We start from the raw sequence: 16,429 nt of genomic DNA on the forward strand, positions 1-16,429 counted from the left end.
AGAGGTCGGCCTTCAATCCACTGAGCCACACCAGCCAGGGCAGGAAGGAATTTCTATAGGTGCAGATAAGCTAACATAATGATGTTAATTCTAAGGAACAGTCTTAACTTTTCTATCTGCTTTCCTGTTAATCTTTGCAAACAGTTGTAATTGGATTACAATGCTTTAAGGCTCAGTCCAAAGGTTACTTGTCCAGTTTTAACATTCCAAAGGTTTGAAGGGTGAGATAAACAAGGCAGTTTCTCTGGGATGGCACCCTGGACTCCATTTTAAAGTGGCTTCTTTTAATAAACAAAAATAAATTTTTAAAAAAATAAATAAAAATAAAGTGGCTCTCTTTATTTTACTTTATTTTTCATCAGGTATGCTCTGATCTCTGGGTTTAGGAAAGGAACCCAGGAGCCTTGACTCTGGGCTGCCCCCCATCCTTGCCCTGACCCCCTGCCTTTCTCCCTTCCTCCTCCCCATCGGGTAAGGAGAGCCGAGTCCCTGGACCTGCTCCCTGAGACGTCATCTTCCGTACTGGATTGTGTGTTTGTGTGTATGTGGTTGCTGCGGAGTGGCTGGGTTAGGGAAGCCCTGGGGCTCTGAGAGAGGGAGGAACAGGCAGCCCAACCAGTTTGGAGAGGTTGTTAGCTGCCAGATAATTCATTCGGGCCTTGCACATGTGCATGCTGGTTGAGGGGAGCTGACAGGAAGTCAGGACAGCACCCAGTCTGGTCCCTCTACCCGGCTGCCCCTCTCTGGCCCCTTCCTCCTGATCCAGTCCATCAGGACTGAGGGAGGCTGGGGTATGGGATCTGGGCAGGCTTGAGTGTCACTGACCACAGTGGTCCTGGTGAGAAGTGTGTGTGTGTGTGTGTGTGTGTGTGTGTGACACATCAAAGTACGGAGAGGTCCCTGATGACCTCTCTCCACTCATGTGCCCCTCATTTCCTATGTACCACCAACCCTGCCTTGATCAGCATCTGCTTCTCCTGGTTATTAACTCAGCGCCCCTCCGTTTCCCTGCCCTACAATTCCTCCAGGCCTTTCCTCCCAAGCTCGACTCTACAGTGTTTCCAATCCTCCCCCTTGTCCCTTCCCTGCTTCTCCTCCCCTATCTTTTCCCTGGACTCTGCCTCCTGGTCTGGGGCCAGGGACACCTCAGATACAACCTCCCACGGCTCCCTCCTCTTGGCGGGGATGGCAGCGGGCTCTGGAGCTCTGGCCAATGGAGGGTGGGGCACGCACAACTGGCTCACCACCCAGGCAGCCGAAATAGCAGGGGTGGCTTAGGGATGAGGCCCAGCCCCTGCCTCCCCTCCCTTCCCCCAGGTATAAGAGCTGAGCTCAGGTGAGCTGGCTCATCCTGTCCTGTCTCAGAGGCTGTCAGCAGGTAAGGATACCTAGGGCTTTTCACCCAAAATGGGCTGCCCCTGTCCAAAGAGCACGGCTAGCCTATCCTGCCCTAGACTACCAGGGAAAGGGCTGGAGGGTGGGCCCTGGAGGCTGGTGTGTGTGCGTGGAACTGAAGTGGGTACTTGGAGGAGGGGGAAGGAGTGAAGCTAAGGTGAGGGATTCTTTCTAAATGGGTTGGCCTGGGTGCCAGAATATCTGGAGTGGAGCCAAAAGGGCTAGTTGAAAAAGAAATCCTGGGATCTGCCGCCTCCTCAGCCTCCCCATTGCTCTAGGCAGATCATGAGCCTTCGGCTCCTCCAGGGCAGGCTGTAGGACAACACAACTCTCGCCAAAGGACCAAGCACACCAGGCACCATGGGACAGTGTCGGTCAGCCAACGCCGAGGTGGGCCCATTCATTCCTGGCCTGTCTTTCTGTTGTTCTCATACTCTTCTCTCCTCAGAGGGTCTGTGTTCCCCATGGACTTCTGCTCCCTCACCTTGGCCTACCCTCCAGACTCTGCCTATGAGACTGGGACCCCCTTTCTGGTGCCCAGAACCCCATTTCTGGTGCCCACACAGGGTGATGCAGATGGAGGCCTCCTGGGAAGAGGATGCCTGGGCCATGTGCTGAGACCTGCCCTGCTTGGGGGGGAGGGGCTGGGGTGGTGGGAAGGAAGCCTTGTCCAACCTGTAGCTCAGGGCAGAGGCCAGTAGGGGTGAGGAGGGCTGCATGCTGGGCTTTGGAGTGGGCGGGAGCCGGTGTGCCTTCCAGCTGCCTTCTGCCATGTTGGCCTGGCTGGGCTCCTGGGGAAAGCAGGGGGTGGTAGAGACTCCCTGATGGGGTGATGTCCCTCACACTCAGGATGCCCAGGAATTGAGTGACGTGGAGAGGGCCATTGAGACCCTCATCAAGAACTTTCATCAGTACTCGGTGGAAGGTGGGAAGGAGACGCTGACACCCTCTGAACTACGTGACCTGGTGACCCAGCAGCTGCCTCACCTCATGCCGGTACTGAGGGGGTAACCCCACACCTGGCAGAACACTGATTTATTTCCCAAGCAAATGCTTCAAGGCCCCACCCACACAGAGACAGCCTCTGGCACTAGCACCCCCTAGCCCTTCCCCCTTGCCAGTGCCAGGTAGACTCAGGCCCTACTTCCGGCCCCTGGGCAGGGCGGGGTGGGAAGACTGGAAGGTGTTGCCTCCCTGAGCTGTGGTGTCTTTCCTCCCTCCAGAGCAACTGTGGGCTGGAAGAGAGGATTGCCAACCTAGGCAGCTGTAACGACTCTCAGCTAAAGTTTGGGAGTTTCTGGGAGCTGATTGGAGAAGCAGCCAAGAGCGTGAAGCTGGAGAGCCCTGTCCGGGGGAGCTGAGAACCTTCCCCTGGGATTCTTGGGGGGATTTTGGGGATAGGGGACCTTAGAGACTGTGGGCATGGAAATAAATCTCTCTTTACCATCACCACACTGTTCCCCAGCTCGCACCTTTCTCACCTCTGCAAGGTTCAGGTTCCTTATGGCCCCCCCACGGGGTCTCTGCACCTAAACCCTGGGAGCTCCATGGAGCTAATGGGTCCAGGAGGGGTCTGGGAGGGATGGATGTGGAGGGGTAAGGATGGTGTGAGGGCCGCCCCTTTTGATAGCGGGTGCAAGACAGAGGAGCTGGGCTATGGGAAACGATTGGAAAGGGCTGGAAGTTTGTATTAGAAATGATCTCTAAGAACCTACCCCTCCTAAGCTCTTCCGCAGTCCAATTAGCTATCTGTCCAATGCTCTCTCTTCCGGGCTCCAGCTCTTCCCCAGCCTCCTCCCAGGGCTGTCCTTGGGCAAGGGTGGGGGAAGTGGGAGCACAGGGCGGGGACAGGCTAAGGAGGGTGCAACCTTGGGAGTGAGAAGAACCAGCTGGGTGCTTGGGCATTTAAAGAATGATGGTTATTTTGTATCATTTGATTAATAAAAAATGGAAAAAGTGAAAGATGTCTTGACTGAACACCCTCCTTCCAGGCCCATTGGTCCATGGGTGAGGGCGGTTGGGGAGGATGGCAGTCAACGGGTGGAGAGGCACATTTGGGGCTGCAGCGGTTGTCGGTGGAAGTGAGTGGGGACCCACTTAACTCCATGGATTTAGGCCCAAGAGGTGGGAGACCCGGTCCTCTGTGAGGGACAAGCTCGTCTTTGCCCCTGGGCTGGCCCTCTGAAAGGAGAGGAAGGCCTGAGTGCACACCTGGGATATGCACCCAGGTGTGTTAGAGCCTGGCTGACGGCCTGGGTGGGCATGCTCTCGATATCAGCTTCCTAGTCTCTAAAATGGGGGTATCAATAGTGCTCCCCTCACAGGATTGTTAGGAGACTCATTCAAGGCATCCTGTACTGAGCAAGGAGCCTGACGCAGCGGGTGCCTGGGGAGCCGAAGTCACAGCTGTCGGAGTAGGTGAACGGGTCCCCTCTGGTTTCAGCTGCTGCCTCCCCGTGGGGCTGTATAACTGGCCAGTTTCCTTGGTTATCTCGGGGAAGGGCTAGAGGGTGTTTCCAGAGGAATCCTCTGCTGAGAGGCCCCAGGGATGGGAGTCAGGAGAGCTGCTGGTGGGCTGGCCTGGAGATGGAAGTCTGGGGGGCCAGTGTCTGGTCCCTGGTGTCTGCCTTCAGACTTGAGCGCACAAAAATCAGGCATAACCCTTGAAATCCCAAGAGCAAGGAAGTTTCTGTGGCTAGCCCAGCCGTCCTGGAAAGCTAACTGAACTTGTCTGTTTGGGGCCCCCGAAACTGAGCTCCCAGTGACCCAGGTGAGAAGGGCAGGTGACAGTCCTCTTCCTTTTTCCACCCGGTAGGTTCTGTGAGGCCCTGCGGGGCTAGGAGGGTGGAGTTGGGGGAGTGCCAGCTTCCACCACACCTTCTAGGGTGGGGGCGGAGGGGAGTTAAAAAAGGTGTGTATCCCTTTAACAGGGACATAATCCCAGGCCAAGTAAAGAGGGAGTTCAGTCACTACCTCCCCACTGAGCCAGCTCAGCCAGGCAGGGAAGGAGGGAGTGGGACACGTTCTGGGAGTGCGGCGGGGAGGAGTCCTGGCTGGGCTGAGCGAGGGCTGCTGCTTGACGGTGCCAGAGCCCAGGCCCCAGAGCCTTGCTGGAGAGGAGGTGAACCCAGGAGGCAGGTGAGCACCCCAGGCCCGTCCTGGGAGGTCTGGGACTGCCCGAGAGGCCCCACAGGCTTGGGAGGCCAGGAGAAGGGGCATTGAAGGGGCCCTGGGGAGGGGGGCCTGCCAGTGGCTGGGCGGGGGAGGTTTCGTTCATGATTAACTTTCCCTAAAGGCTGGTTTGTGAATGGAGAACTCTGGTGGGATTGGGGACTGGAGAGGCCTTCAGAGGAGTGTGGAGGTCAGGGGGTGAGACCCCCTCCCCAGCCCAGCAGCTGCCTGGGCTCCTCTCCAGGGGCTGGGCCACTGGGCAGGGTGTTTGGAAGCTTTGCCCGCAGCTGCCCTGATCTTCCCCCAACAGAAAATTAGTGCTGGTGGGGTCAGACCCTGCACACAGGCCTCACTGGCCTCTGGGAGCTGTGTCCTGGGAGAGGCGCTTTGATCCAGGAAAAGCCAGGGAGGGCCTAGGAAGCCTGAGAGCCTGAGGGGTGCTGAGGTGGCTTCTCTCCCCCTCAGGACTCAGGAAAGTCCCTGGACTCAGGCGTCCTTGTGCTCGGAGAGCGGTTTTTTTGGGAGGGCAGATGGGACCGGAGGGAACCTGGGTGACATCCCAGGGGAGCTTGGAAGCTCCGGGAGAGGGGCCAGGAGCCTGGGCAGCTTCTCATCCACCTCAGGACCCAGGCAGGTTCTGGCTTGAATGGCTTTGTTTGGCGGAGCCACTTGCAGTATGGGAGCATTCCCTTGCCCAGCCCTGTCCGGGTGGGGGTGCGGGTGAGGCTCCGTGGGGGTGAGGGCAGAGGTGCTGGGGGAGGGAGCGCTGGATGAGCTGCTGCGAGGGGCTCAGCCTTTTCCCACCCACGAGTAAAGAGCTCTCTGGCGTTGGTGAGGCCACGGGTGGCAGTGTGTGTCTGTGCACCCGTGTGTGTCCATAACAAACTCTTCCAACTTCACTTTTCTGGAAAAAATTTCAGAGGAGCAGGCTCTTTCTCCAGTTACAGTCTCCAAAAACACAAGTGGGTGGAAAGTAAATGGGTTCCTCAAGCAGAGGGGATCAGGGATGGCAGAGCCCTCACTCTGTGTATGTGTATGTGTGAATTAGATGCAGTGAGTCCTATGAAGTGGCGAGGGGTGAGGCAGGGGCACTTGTGTGATGTGTAGTAGCCTCTGGGACTAGGAAAAGACCCTGAGAAGATGGAGCAGAAAATGGGGATGATGAGGCTGAAGTGTGAAACAGTCTTGGAAATTGAGTAAAGCATTACCAGGCACTTCAGATTACACCTTCCCTGTATATTAAAGTGAATTAAGGAAATACATGAATGAGTGAGTGAGAATGAATGAGTCAATAAATGAATAAATGAGTCAATGAATGAATAAGCAAATGAATGGTGAATAAATGAATGAAGAAATTTGAGGGAGATGGAAGGAACCCAGAGCATGCCAAATTTAGGCTCCAGAGTGGGCTAGGTTCTAGAGAGGAAGGTGACTAGGAGGGATCGGAGTCCAGGGACATATCCCAACACTTGGAAGCAGTTTAAGGTTCAAGACATGTTTGTGGAGGTGGGAGAGGAAGGTGAATTTTGGAGAGTATGGTGGATGTTCAGGGCTCCCGATTGAAGGGGACTAGAGTTGAAGACATGGGGGATGGTTAGGAGGCACTTGGAGGGGTGGGGCCCAGAACTGGGGGTGGTTTGGGAGGGTGGGGCTGGAGTGGCTGAAACCCAGGAGCATGGTGTCAGGCAATTTGGGCTTTTGGAGAAGTCATCAAGTCATCAAGTCATCAAGCTGAGCTGAGATAAACAGAGTAGGGACGGGGCCTTTTGGTTGCTCAGTGATGATTCAGCCAAGGAGAAGACAATGAGAACATTGCTGGAGGGTGGAGGGCCCCAGGTGAGGGAGCTCTTTAGGGAACCGGTGGTCTCCCTATTTCCACTGCTTGGGAGGGCCCCAGGTGAGGGAGCTCTTTAGGGAACCGGTGGTCTCCCCATTTCCACTCCTTGGGAGGGCTCCAACGTACTTGTCTACCAACTCTCAAGTCAATGCAGGACAAGATGCTGCCTAGTTCCCACCTCGCCCCAATCCTGTGCCTGGGACCGTCCAGTCTAGTTGGTGGGAGGATGGGACAGGCAGGAGGAGCAGGTGGCTATGACATCAGTGTAGTGGCAAAGCCTGTCTTCTGGCCCCCAGGGGAGGGAGGAAGGGCGGAAGAGGGTAGTCACCTGACTATCTCACTCTGACATTCTTCTTTCAGAAAGGCATTTATCCAGACATATCTCCAGCCTCGAACATTTGACTAGAGGTGCAGGGGTGGGGCAGACCATTGGGAGGCCTGGGAACCCACCTCTCTGGGGTGATTTGCACAGCTGACAGCAGGTGGCTGATTACCACCTAGGGGCTTACCTGGGTCCTGCCTACTTGGCTGCCAGAGGTGCGGTAGGGATTGTGGAATGGTACCAAGGAAGGGTGGGGGGTTCCTCTGGTCAGAGAAATAAGACCCCAAGAAGTCAGGACTTTGGGAAAAGGGGTAAGGCACACCCCCTCCAAAAACAGATTTCTTTCTCTTTCCTCCTGTTTCCCACAAAATTCCTCATTCGGGGAACAAGGTCTGGGATGGTTAAGGGTGGGAGGTGTTCTCTGAACTCTCTTGCTGCTCATGAAGCTTGGTTGGGAGTAGACCGGGCACAGTCCTTGCTGGCATGGGAAGAACCTTTAGAATCCTGCAGTGCTGGTTTCATACTTCATCCTTTGGCCACAGACCAGGGGAGAGAAGGACAGGATTCCTGGTCAGAGATGACTGCAGTCTGGTCCCTTGCCCTCTCAAGTCTCTTTCCTTCCTGCATCCTGGCCTAGTCTCATTCTTCCTTCTGAAAAAACTTGGCAAAAAACAAAAAATCAAACAAACAACCTTAGAAGGGTGGTCAGGGGCTTTGCATACCTGGTGTCAGGGCTGGAAGGAAGTGGGACATTCATAGGACATCTTCCTTGAGCAAAGCACTGGGCTGAGCAATACAGGCCAGGTGAGATACAGAGATTAAAAAAGCAGGGAGGTTGTCTATCAAGGATTAAAAAAAATAAATAAATCCCAAGGTCTCATCCTTCTGTGTGGTTCAAAAAAACACAATTGCTTGATTCCAGTAATTTCTGGTGTCTGGGGAGACAAGACCCAGGAAAAGGCTGCAGCCACGCCAGTGCTGACTGAGTTTGTAGGAGCCAGGGGAGGAGGGCGTGGGGGGTAGCGGTCAGGGCAGACTTGCCGTGGGAGGTGCAGTGCCAGCGGGCTTTCAGCTAGGTGAGGAGGGCACGGAGGGGGCCCCCGGGGGATTAGAGAGCAGGTGGCAAGGACAGGGACTGAAACTGTGGATGCCCAAACTCTTACAGTGGCTGTGTTTGCCTTCCCTAGCCAGGACCTGATGGGCAGGGTGGCTGCAGCTCATTCCTGGGCTTGGGGGTGGGAGGGGAGGTTCATTTGCCCTGGTTCACTTGGGGGGGCACTGGGCATGGGCGGCGACTCAGTAGACCCGCCTGTTCCCTTCATATCCTGTTATTCAGAAGGCTGTATCCGCTGGGAATGTGAGCTCCTTTTGTTCTGGGGTGAGGGGTGACCGTGTGGCCTCTGGCTGGCTACGGCTCTGTCTCCAGCCGGGGCAGACCTGGCCTGGCTCCTCTTTAGGTAATGGGGCGAAGGGTCCTTGTGTCCTGCTGTATATTGCGGGGTGGGTTTGAAGGAGGCCAGGTCAGCAGGGTGTGGCTGGGAGTCTGCGGAATGTCTGTCTCAGTGAATCAGGACATTGTCCTTACCCAGGAGCAGCGAGGGCCTGAGACTCCAGACTCACTGTCTTGGTGCCCGGCTGAAGGGACTGGGGAGGGCCTCGGTCCCTGCCTCCTGGTTTGTTGCCTGGGGCTGGGGTCTCAGACAATCTTGGCGTCTTGGTGAGGGACAGTGGCTCCTACCTGCCACCCCTCAGCCCTCTTGGCTCATCCTGGCAGTTCCTAGCGGTGTTTGCCCCCAGGGCAGGGGGCCTGGGTAAGCCAGGTGTGTGGAGGGCAGAGTGATGGGCATTCACTCCCCTCTTCCCACGGCAGCCTGTTGCTCTCCCTGGGACTCTGCCAGGCCCAGTGCCTGGGGCTGGGGAAGGGCCCGGAGAACCTGTTAAGGCGGTTGAGCTGGGGAACACCTGGGTTAGAAGAGTCACATAGTTCTCATTCCAGGGCTACCCCGTGCCTACCCTGTGCCCCCCTTTCCCTGCCTCCTCCTCCTCCTGGAGGACCTGCCAGCGTGGAGGACCAGGGCTGGGGGTGGGTGTGTGGGAGGAGGTTTGGCCTGTGGGGTCTCTTCTCACCTGTGCTTCTCACGGTGCCCAGGCCCCTCGAGGAGTGAGGCAGTGAGATGGCGGACTGCTACACAGAGCTGGAGAAGGCGGTTGTGGTTCTGGTGGAAAACTTTTACAAATATGTGTCTAAGCACAGCCTGGTCAAGAACAAGATCAGCAAGAGCAGCTTCCGAAAGATGCTTCAGAAAGAGCTGAATCACATGCTGACGGTAAGGCCCACACCCAAGGGCCTTCTCTCTCCCCAGCCCCGAAAGCCCTGTCCTCTCAAGGGATCCTTCCCCACTGCGGCCTCTGTCCTCTTGGGGTACCCAGGCCTGAGCCAGTGAGGGCTCTGTTCCTCTTTGCCAAGGGCAGCAGCTGCCCAGGCCAGATCCTGGGTGTCTGCTTAGGGCCCTGCCTGGGGGCTCTGTGAGACTCCACTCTCAGCATTGCTGACGCCGTTTCTCCCCAGGACACAGGGAACCGAAAGGCTGCTGACAAGCTCATCCAGAACCTGGACGCCAACCATGACGGACGCATCAGCTTCGATGAGTACTGGACCTTGATAGGCGGCATCACCAGCCCCATTGCCAACCTTATCCGGGAGCAGGAGCAGCAGAGCAGCAGCTAAAGGACCCCCACCGTCCCCTCATGGCCCCGCCCACATGCCCATCCTCACACTCTCCCTAGCCTCCTGCCCACCCGGGCCCCATCCTCACGTCTCCTTCCAGACCCTGTCCTGACCCTTGCTGAACAAGGGGAGGGGTGATGTTAGGGCCTCTGTGAGCATCTCAGTCTGGGGTTGTCTCCCTCAGGGTCTCAGTCCCTGGAGCCAGCAGACCCTGGGGGCCTGGGACCTCTGAGAGCTCAGTGCTGTTTGGGGACCCCAAGAATTTCCTCAGTCTACCTACCCTTCCAAATGTTCCCGCCTAATTTTAGGTCTTGTGACCTCTGGAGGTCGGCTCGCTGCTCCAGGCCTTCCTGCTCCTGGTATCAGCTGCAGGGACCTCCCCCCTTCCCCTGGCGCCTCTGCTGGGAAAGACTTCAGGGACTGCCCTCCAGCTGCCTCTGGGTCTGGGAAGAGATAAGCAGGGTTGAGCCCCCTCCCTCCTGCTCAGCCCCTGAAGCATGGCAATAAAGGCTGGATTTGAAATTTGTACCTCCTTCACCCAGTCCCTTTGTGCTGCTCATTAAAACCTTTCCACTCCTTGGAACCTCCTCAAGCTTGGTGGTCTTTGCCCTGGGCCCCTGGCAGAGCAACAGAGAAGTAGAACTCCTGGGTCCCAGCAGGGGCTGCGAGCCCTGGGCCAGCAGCTCCTCCCCCCAGCTCCGTGAAGGGCCAAGGACCACATGTCACCACCACCTGGGTCCCTCCTTGCCCAGCCTCAGACTCAGACTCAGACTCACCTCCCAGCCACACGGCCTGTCACAGGCAGTCCTCACTGCCATTTTGTGAGAGGGGCCATGATCCATGGCCTTCTTTTTTTTTTTTTTTAATGTTTGATTGTAGAGAGCCAGGGAGAGAAGCATCGATGCGAGAAACACCAAACAGCTGCCTTCTCTATGTGCCCTGATCGGGAATTGAACCCCGGCGACCTTTCGGTTTTCCAGCTAACACCCAGCACACTTAGCCACACAAGCCTGGCTGGCCCTCAGGCTTGAGCTATGAGTTGCACTGAGGCCCTGAATGTTCATCAACAGATTATTCTAATACACAGAGTTTGGTGGGATGGGAAAATAGGGGTGCAAGGAAAGGGGTGTGGGGGGCCGGATGTGGAACTGGGAAGGGGAAATCACAGCTTGTGGCTGCTGGCGGGGCGATGCCAGCTTCTGTTGCTCCACTGCTCTTGCACTGGCGCAGCCTCTGCCGTGGAGAGATGGCCTGTGCTCCACGGGAAGGCGGAGAAACGACAGATAGTCCGGCCTGCAGGGCTCTGCAGCCATGGTGTTCAGCCTGGGGCGGTGTATGCCAAGGTTTAAGATTTTTCTAAAGATGCACAGGCACAGGGAGTTTTTCTGGAATCCATCTGCAGATCCTCAGCCTTGTAAAATCGACCTGCCTCAGAACAAGCCTTGCAGATGTAACAGGCTGGTGTTTCCCACCCTTTCCCCAAGTGAAAATGAAAGGGGTACCGATGCTGTCCTGACTGAATGGTGAAGAAGTCATTCACAGTTTTGGGAGGACACACACACACACACACACACACACACACACACACACACACACACACGGGCAAAAGTAGGTTTACAGTTGTTTGTATGGAAAAAGACATGCAGTTATGATTATTGAAATAGTTTTATTAACTCAAGAATGTCACAATGGCACAGTACACCTAGGTGCAATCTCATAATAAGCTGGCCTTCATTATTTACACAATCTTGTAGGGTACTTGCTCTAATAAACTTTATGTTGCATACTCACAACTGTAAACCTACATTTGCCAACCCCTCCCTCTGTCTATATGTGTATATACATACACACACATATACAGATATATAATAAATGTGGTAAAAACACATCAGAATTTACCCTCAACACATTTTAAGAGTACATTACAGTATGGTTAACTGCATGCACAGAACTTTTTCATCTTGCATGACTGAAACTACCCACTGAACAACATCTCCCCATTTCCCCATCCCCCTAGTCCCTGGTAATCACCGTTCTACTTTCTGTTTCCGTGAATTTGATTACATTAGATACTTCACACAAGAGGAACCATGCAGTACTTGTCCTCCTGTGACTGGCTTATTTCATTTCGCATAATCATCCATGTTATCACATATGACAGAATTTTCTTTTTTTTTAAAGGCTGAATAATATTCTATTGTATGTATAGACCACATTTTTTTTATCCATTCATCTGTCCAAGGACATTTAGGTTGGTTCTACATATTGTTATTGTGAATAATGCTGCAACAAACATGGGAGTATTAATATCTCTTTGAGATCCTGTTTTCAATTGTTTTGTATATGTACTCAGAAGTGGAATTGCTGGGTCATATGGTAGTTATATTTTAGAATTTTTGAGGAACTTCCATACTGTTTTCCATAATAGCTGCGTCGATGTTTCTTTGTCTCCCTTCCTCTCTGTCTAAAAGCAATGAGGAGAGTAAAAGACCTCAGGTGAGGATAAAAAGAAAAAAAGACTTATTTTGCAGCCTAACATGTGACCTGTTCTTGAGAATGTTCCACGTGTGCTTGAGAAGTATATATATCCTGCCTCTGCTAGGTGGAATGTTTGTATATGTCTGTTAGGTCCATTGATGTATAGTGTTGTCCAAGTCCTCTGTCTCCTTACTAATTTTCTGTCTGGTTGTTCTGTTGTGGGGGTTCAGAATGAATCACCCCAAAGTGGCCTCAGAGGTGTGTGTATTGTTTTGAGCTAAAGTCTAGTTTAGTCATGGGTTCAAGAGAAACTTCTGCCTCTCCATTAACTACCCAAGAGAACTTGAATTAGGAGCCTTGTTCGCAATAAAAGGTTATCAGCCCTGCCTGGTATGCCTCAGTGGATTGAGTGCTGGCCTCTGAACCAAGGGATATCTGGTTTGCTTCCCAGCTAGGGCACATGCCTTGGTTGCAGGCCAGGCCCCCAGTAGTGGGGAGCAAGGGGCAACCACACATTGATGTTTCTCTCCCTCTCTTTTTCCCTCCCTTCCTTCTCTCTAAAAATAAATAAATAAAATAATAAAAAAAAGAGATTATCTTAGGTAGACCTCTGACCTATTTACTGGACAGGACAAACTTCTATTTACTAAACATCTGTTCTTCTTATCATCCTGCAATGATCCTTTGAATCCTCCAAGGCACCTTACCTCATTCCTAGCTCCAAATGTGTTATACATCTCCCCTAGCTGGTGTGGCTCAGTGGATTGAATGCTGGCCTGTGAGCCAAAGCATCAAGGGATCAATACCCAGTCAGAGCATGTTGCCTGGGTTGTAGGACATGTCTCCAGAAGGGGGCACTCGAGAGGCAACCACACATTGATGTTTCTCTCTCCCTCCCTTCCCCTCTCTAAAAATAAATAAATAAATAAATAAATAAATAAATAAAGTCTTTTAAAAAATAAATAAAAAAAGTATGTTATGTCTCTTAACCTCTTGTGCAAGTGAGGTCTCTGACTCTCTCATGCATGTGAGCTTCCTGTACGTATGAATGTATTAAATTTGATTATTTCCTCTTGTTAACCTGTCTCATGTCTATTTAATTATTAGACCAGCAGAAGGAACTTTGAGGGTAGAGAAAGTTTCTTCCTCCTGACATTATCATATTTATATTATATATATTTATTTATTAATTTAAAAAATTTTTCAGTTACAGTCGACATTCAATGTTATATATATTTAAATGGATGATGGAGGACATCACACCATTGTGATGTTTAGATGTCATCAAGCACACATTTAAAATAGTCTTAATGGTTTTATTTTAAAAGTCACAATATTTAAAGCATTCAAGAAATGATACACCCCGCAATTATTTTAACTTATGACAAAATATCTTAGCTGTGAACTTAAAATACATGTGAGGCAGTTCATAGTTTTTCCTCAAAATTTCTTTTCTTTAAAAATTTCACTAATTTAATTTTTAAGCACATTTTATTGATTATGCTATTACAGTTATCCCATTTCTTTCTCCCCTGCATCCCCCTCCACCCTGCACCTTCGTCCCACCAGCATTCCCTCCGTTAGTTCATGTCCTTGGGTCCTGTATATAAGTTCTTTGGCTTCTCCATTTCCTATACTATTCTTAACCTCTCCCTGTCTATTTTCTACCTACCAATTATGCTTCTTATTCCCTGTACCGTTTCCCCAATTTTCTTCCCTCCCCTTCCCCACTGATAACTCTCCATGTGATCTCCATTTCTGTGATACTGTGAAACATTCCTGTTTTAGTTGTTTGCTATTTGTTTTTGTGTTTTTTTGGGGTTCAGTTGTTGATAATTGTGAGTTTGTTGTCATTTTACTATTCATAGTTTTAAGCTTCTTTTTCTTAGATAAGTCCCTTTAACATTTCATGTAATAAGGGCTTAGTGATGATGAACTCCTTTAACTTTACCTTATCTGGGAAGCACTTTATCTGTCCCTCCATTCTAAATGAAAGCTTTGCTGGATAGAGTAATCTTGGATGTAGGACCTTGCTTTGCATGACTTTGAATACTTCTTGCCAGCCTCTTCTTTCCTGTAAGTTTTCTTTTGAGAAATCAGCTCATAGTCTTTGTAGGTAACTGTCTCCTTTTCTCTGGCTGTTTTTAAGATTCTCTCCTTATCTTTAATCTTGGGAAATTTAATTATGATGTGCCTTGGTGTGCTTCTCTTTGGGTCCAACTTCTTTGGGACTCTCTGAGCTTCCTGGACTTGCATGTCTATTTCCTTTGCCAGATTGGGGAAGTTCATTATTTTTTCAAATAAGTTTTCAATTTCTTGCTCTTCCTCTTCTCCTTCTGGCACCTTTATGATTCAGATGTTGGAACATTTAAAGTTGTCCCAGAGTTCCTAAGCCTCTCCTCATTTCTTAGAATTCTTGTTTCTCCATTCTGTTCTGGTTGGATGTTTATTTCTTCCTTTTGTTCCAAATCATTGATGTGAGTCTCACTTTTCTTCCTATCACCGTTAGTTCTCTGAATATTTTCTTTATTTCACTTTGCGTAGCCTTCACTTCTTCCTTCATTTTGCAGCAGTGTTCAATCATTTCTTTGAGCATCCTACATCTGATGCTCTATATCTGATAGGTTGTCTATCTCCTTGTTGCTTTGCTCTTTTTCTGGAGTTTTGATCTGTTCTTTCATTTGGGCCATATTTCTTTGTTCTCTGAGCACCAGTTATGTTGTAAGGGGTGGAGCCTCAGGTATTTGCCAGGGCAGGGCAACATGCTTTGCTACAGCACTGTATGTAGGGGAAGGGTTAGAGAGGGAACAATGCTACTTCCTTCGCTCTTGCCTCACTTTCAAGAGACTGGCAGTTTCTCCCACTGTCACAATGTCCATAGATTTTTACAGCCAGAAGTTCTGAGGATTCATTTTGCTCATGTTGGAACCCTGGGTTTCACAGTCTGTCTTGCTCCCCAGATGTTCTTCCTGGTTAATCTGCATTCGAATGTGGGACTGTCCAGTCCACCAGTAGCTGCCTTGCCAGCAGGTGTCCTCTCTGCACCTGCTGCCCATCTCCGCCTTGCCTACCAGTCTGGATGAATGTGTCTTCTTTAACTCCTTGGTTGCCAGACTTCCATACAGTTTGATTTTCTGGCAGTTCTGGTTGTTTTTTGTTTTTAAATTGGTTGTTTCCTTCTTTTGGTTATGCGAGGAGGCAAAGCATATCTACCTACACCTCCTTCTTGGCTGGAACCCAAAATTTCTTTAGGGGGCACAGAAGAAAACCCCATGAAGACAGACCATTGCTTTATAGAGCACAAGGGCATTGGGGTGGGGCTACTTGGGAAAGCTTCGGAGGAGGAATGAGCTGAGCTGGAATGGAAATAGTAGAGAAGTAGATCAAGTAAAGGGGATAAAGGGGCTTTGGAGAATTGGACAAAGATGACAATCAGGTGCCAAGGCCTTGGCGTGGTGGAAGAGGTGGCTTCTCAAAGCCACAGAGTGGTCCCAGGGTGTCATGAAAAATACTGGAGACACTTCTTTCCTGCTTCCTCCCTTGCAGTGACCAGATGATCCTCAGTTTTCAATCTTCTACATTGAATCTTTCTTAGAAGAGAGTGGGTCGGGGGAGTAGGGGGTGAGAGTCTGGTGGGCCAACCCCGGCCCGGTTTCTGAGAACCCTGCTGCTGCTTCTTTGAGAGAAGTGGCTATGCTCCCTTCAGTGCTCTGGTACATGTCTGGAGCTCAGCACTTCATGCTTCCAAAACTTCAGAACAGCTGGCAGGAAATAAGAGGGCATATGACCCCAGTTAGAGGCCTGTTTCTAGGAGACTTAAGCTCCAACCTAAAGTGCTGGGGAAAACACTGAGCTTCAGTGGAGGTCAGAGAATCTTAACAGCAGTCAGAGCTGGGGCTTCAGGGCCTAGAGCCAGATAGGCCCCAAGGGGACTAAAGCTGCCACTGCAGGATCAGGCAGATCAGCCTGAGGCCTCCGTGGGGAATAGTGGGGCCAGGGAAGGACAAGCCTTCCTCTCTCACCCGGGAGTCCAGGGACCAGATGGCCTGAGCAGAGTCTGAGCAGAGCAGGGGAGAGAGGGCCAGAAGTAGGTCCCACAGTAGTGTTGAGAAGGGTCTTTCTGTCTGGGGTCTCTCACTGGCCTGACCTAATATTTAAACCTTTTGGGTTAAAGGTGGTGGGTGCCCAATCAATTTTGCCTGTCAAATCCACCTGTAGCCAGACGTGTCATTCTTTAGGGTGAGAACCTGGTTTATTTTGCTATATTAGGGTAAGAAACCAAAAGCCACCTGGGTCAACTTTTGTACTTCTTGTGTATTTGGTTTTCCTTTCCATTTAGATTTCTAGTAATTCCTTTGAAAAACTAAACAGTTCTTTCTGTCCAATGTTAAAAGTTTAAAAAACACTTTGTCATTCAAGTCTCATTTGGTCCTCCTGACAGCCCTGTGAAACAGGAATCATGATCCACATTTTACAGATGAAGATATCAGAGGTGGCG

The 16,429-nt window shown here is 51.3% G+C and overlaps 2 protein-coding genes across 4 annotated transcripts; both read left to right on the top strand.

Moving 5' to 3' along the window:
* The first annotated feature begins 1,312 nt into the window (after positions 1-1,312).
* Positions 1,313-3,342, top strand: S100A14 (S100 calcium binding protein A14). 2 transcript variants are annotated; one of them, XM_054562928.1, is made up of 4 exons: positions 1,313-1,378; positions 1,674-1,785; positions 2,245-2,391; positions 2,619-3,342. In XM_054562928.1, exons 2-4 carry the CDS (start codon positions 1,756-1,758, stop codon positions 2,754-2,756), a joined length of 315 nt encoding a protein of 104 aa, XP_054418903.1. In that variant the 5' UTR covers positions 1,313-1,378; positions 1,674-1,755; the 3' UTR covers positions 2,757-3,342. The 2 variants fall into 2 exon arrangements, with proteins under 2 accessions (XP_054418903.1, XP_054418905.1); XM_054562930.1 differs by having other exon boundaries at positions 1,348-1,378; positions 1,678-1,785.
* A 1,043-nt stretch (positions 3,343-4,385) lies between these two features.
* On the top strand, positions 4,386-10,040 carry S100A16 (S100 calcium binding protein A16). Of its 2 annotated transcripts, none has more exons than XM_054563391.1 (3): positions 4,386-4,533; positions 8,875-9,052; positions 9,295-10,040. In XM_054563391.1, exons 2-3 carry the CDS (start codon positions 8,900-8,902, stop codon positions 9,451-9,453), a joined length of 312 nt encoding a protein of 103 aa, XP_054419366.1. In that variant the 5' UTR covers positions 4,386-4,533; positions 8,875-8,899; the 3' UTR covers positions 9,454-10,040. The 2 variants fall into 2 exon arrangements, with proteins under 2 accessions (XP_054419366.1, XP_054419367.1); XM_054563392.1 differs by lacking the exon at positions 4,386-4,533 and adding an exon at positions 8,066-8,182.
* Positions 10,041-16,429: the final 6,389 nt, after the last annotated feature.

The sequence above is a fragment of the Pteronotus mesoamericanus genome, unplaced genomic scaffold, assembly GCF_021234165.1.
Source record: "Pteronotus mesoamericanus isolate MK-2021 breed Mesoamerican mustached bat unplaced genomic scaffold, CSHL_Meso_final scaffold_705, whole genome shotgun sequence".
Lineage (NCBI taxonomy): Eukaryota > Metazoa > Chordata > Mammalia > Chiroptera > Mormoopidae > Pteronotus > Pteronotus mesoamericanus.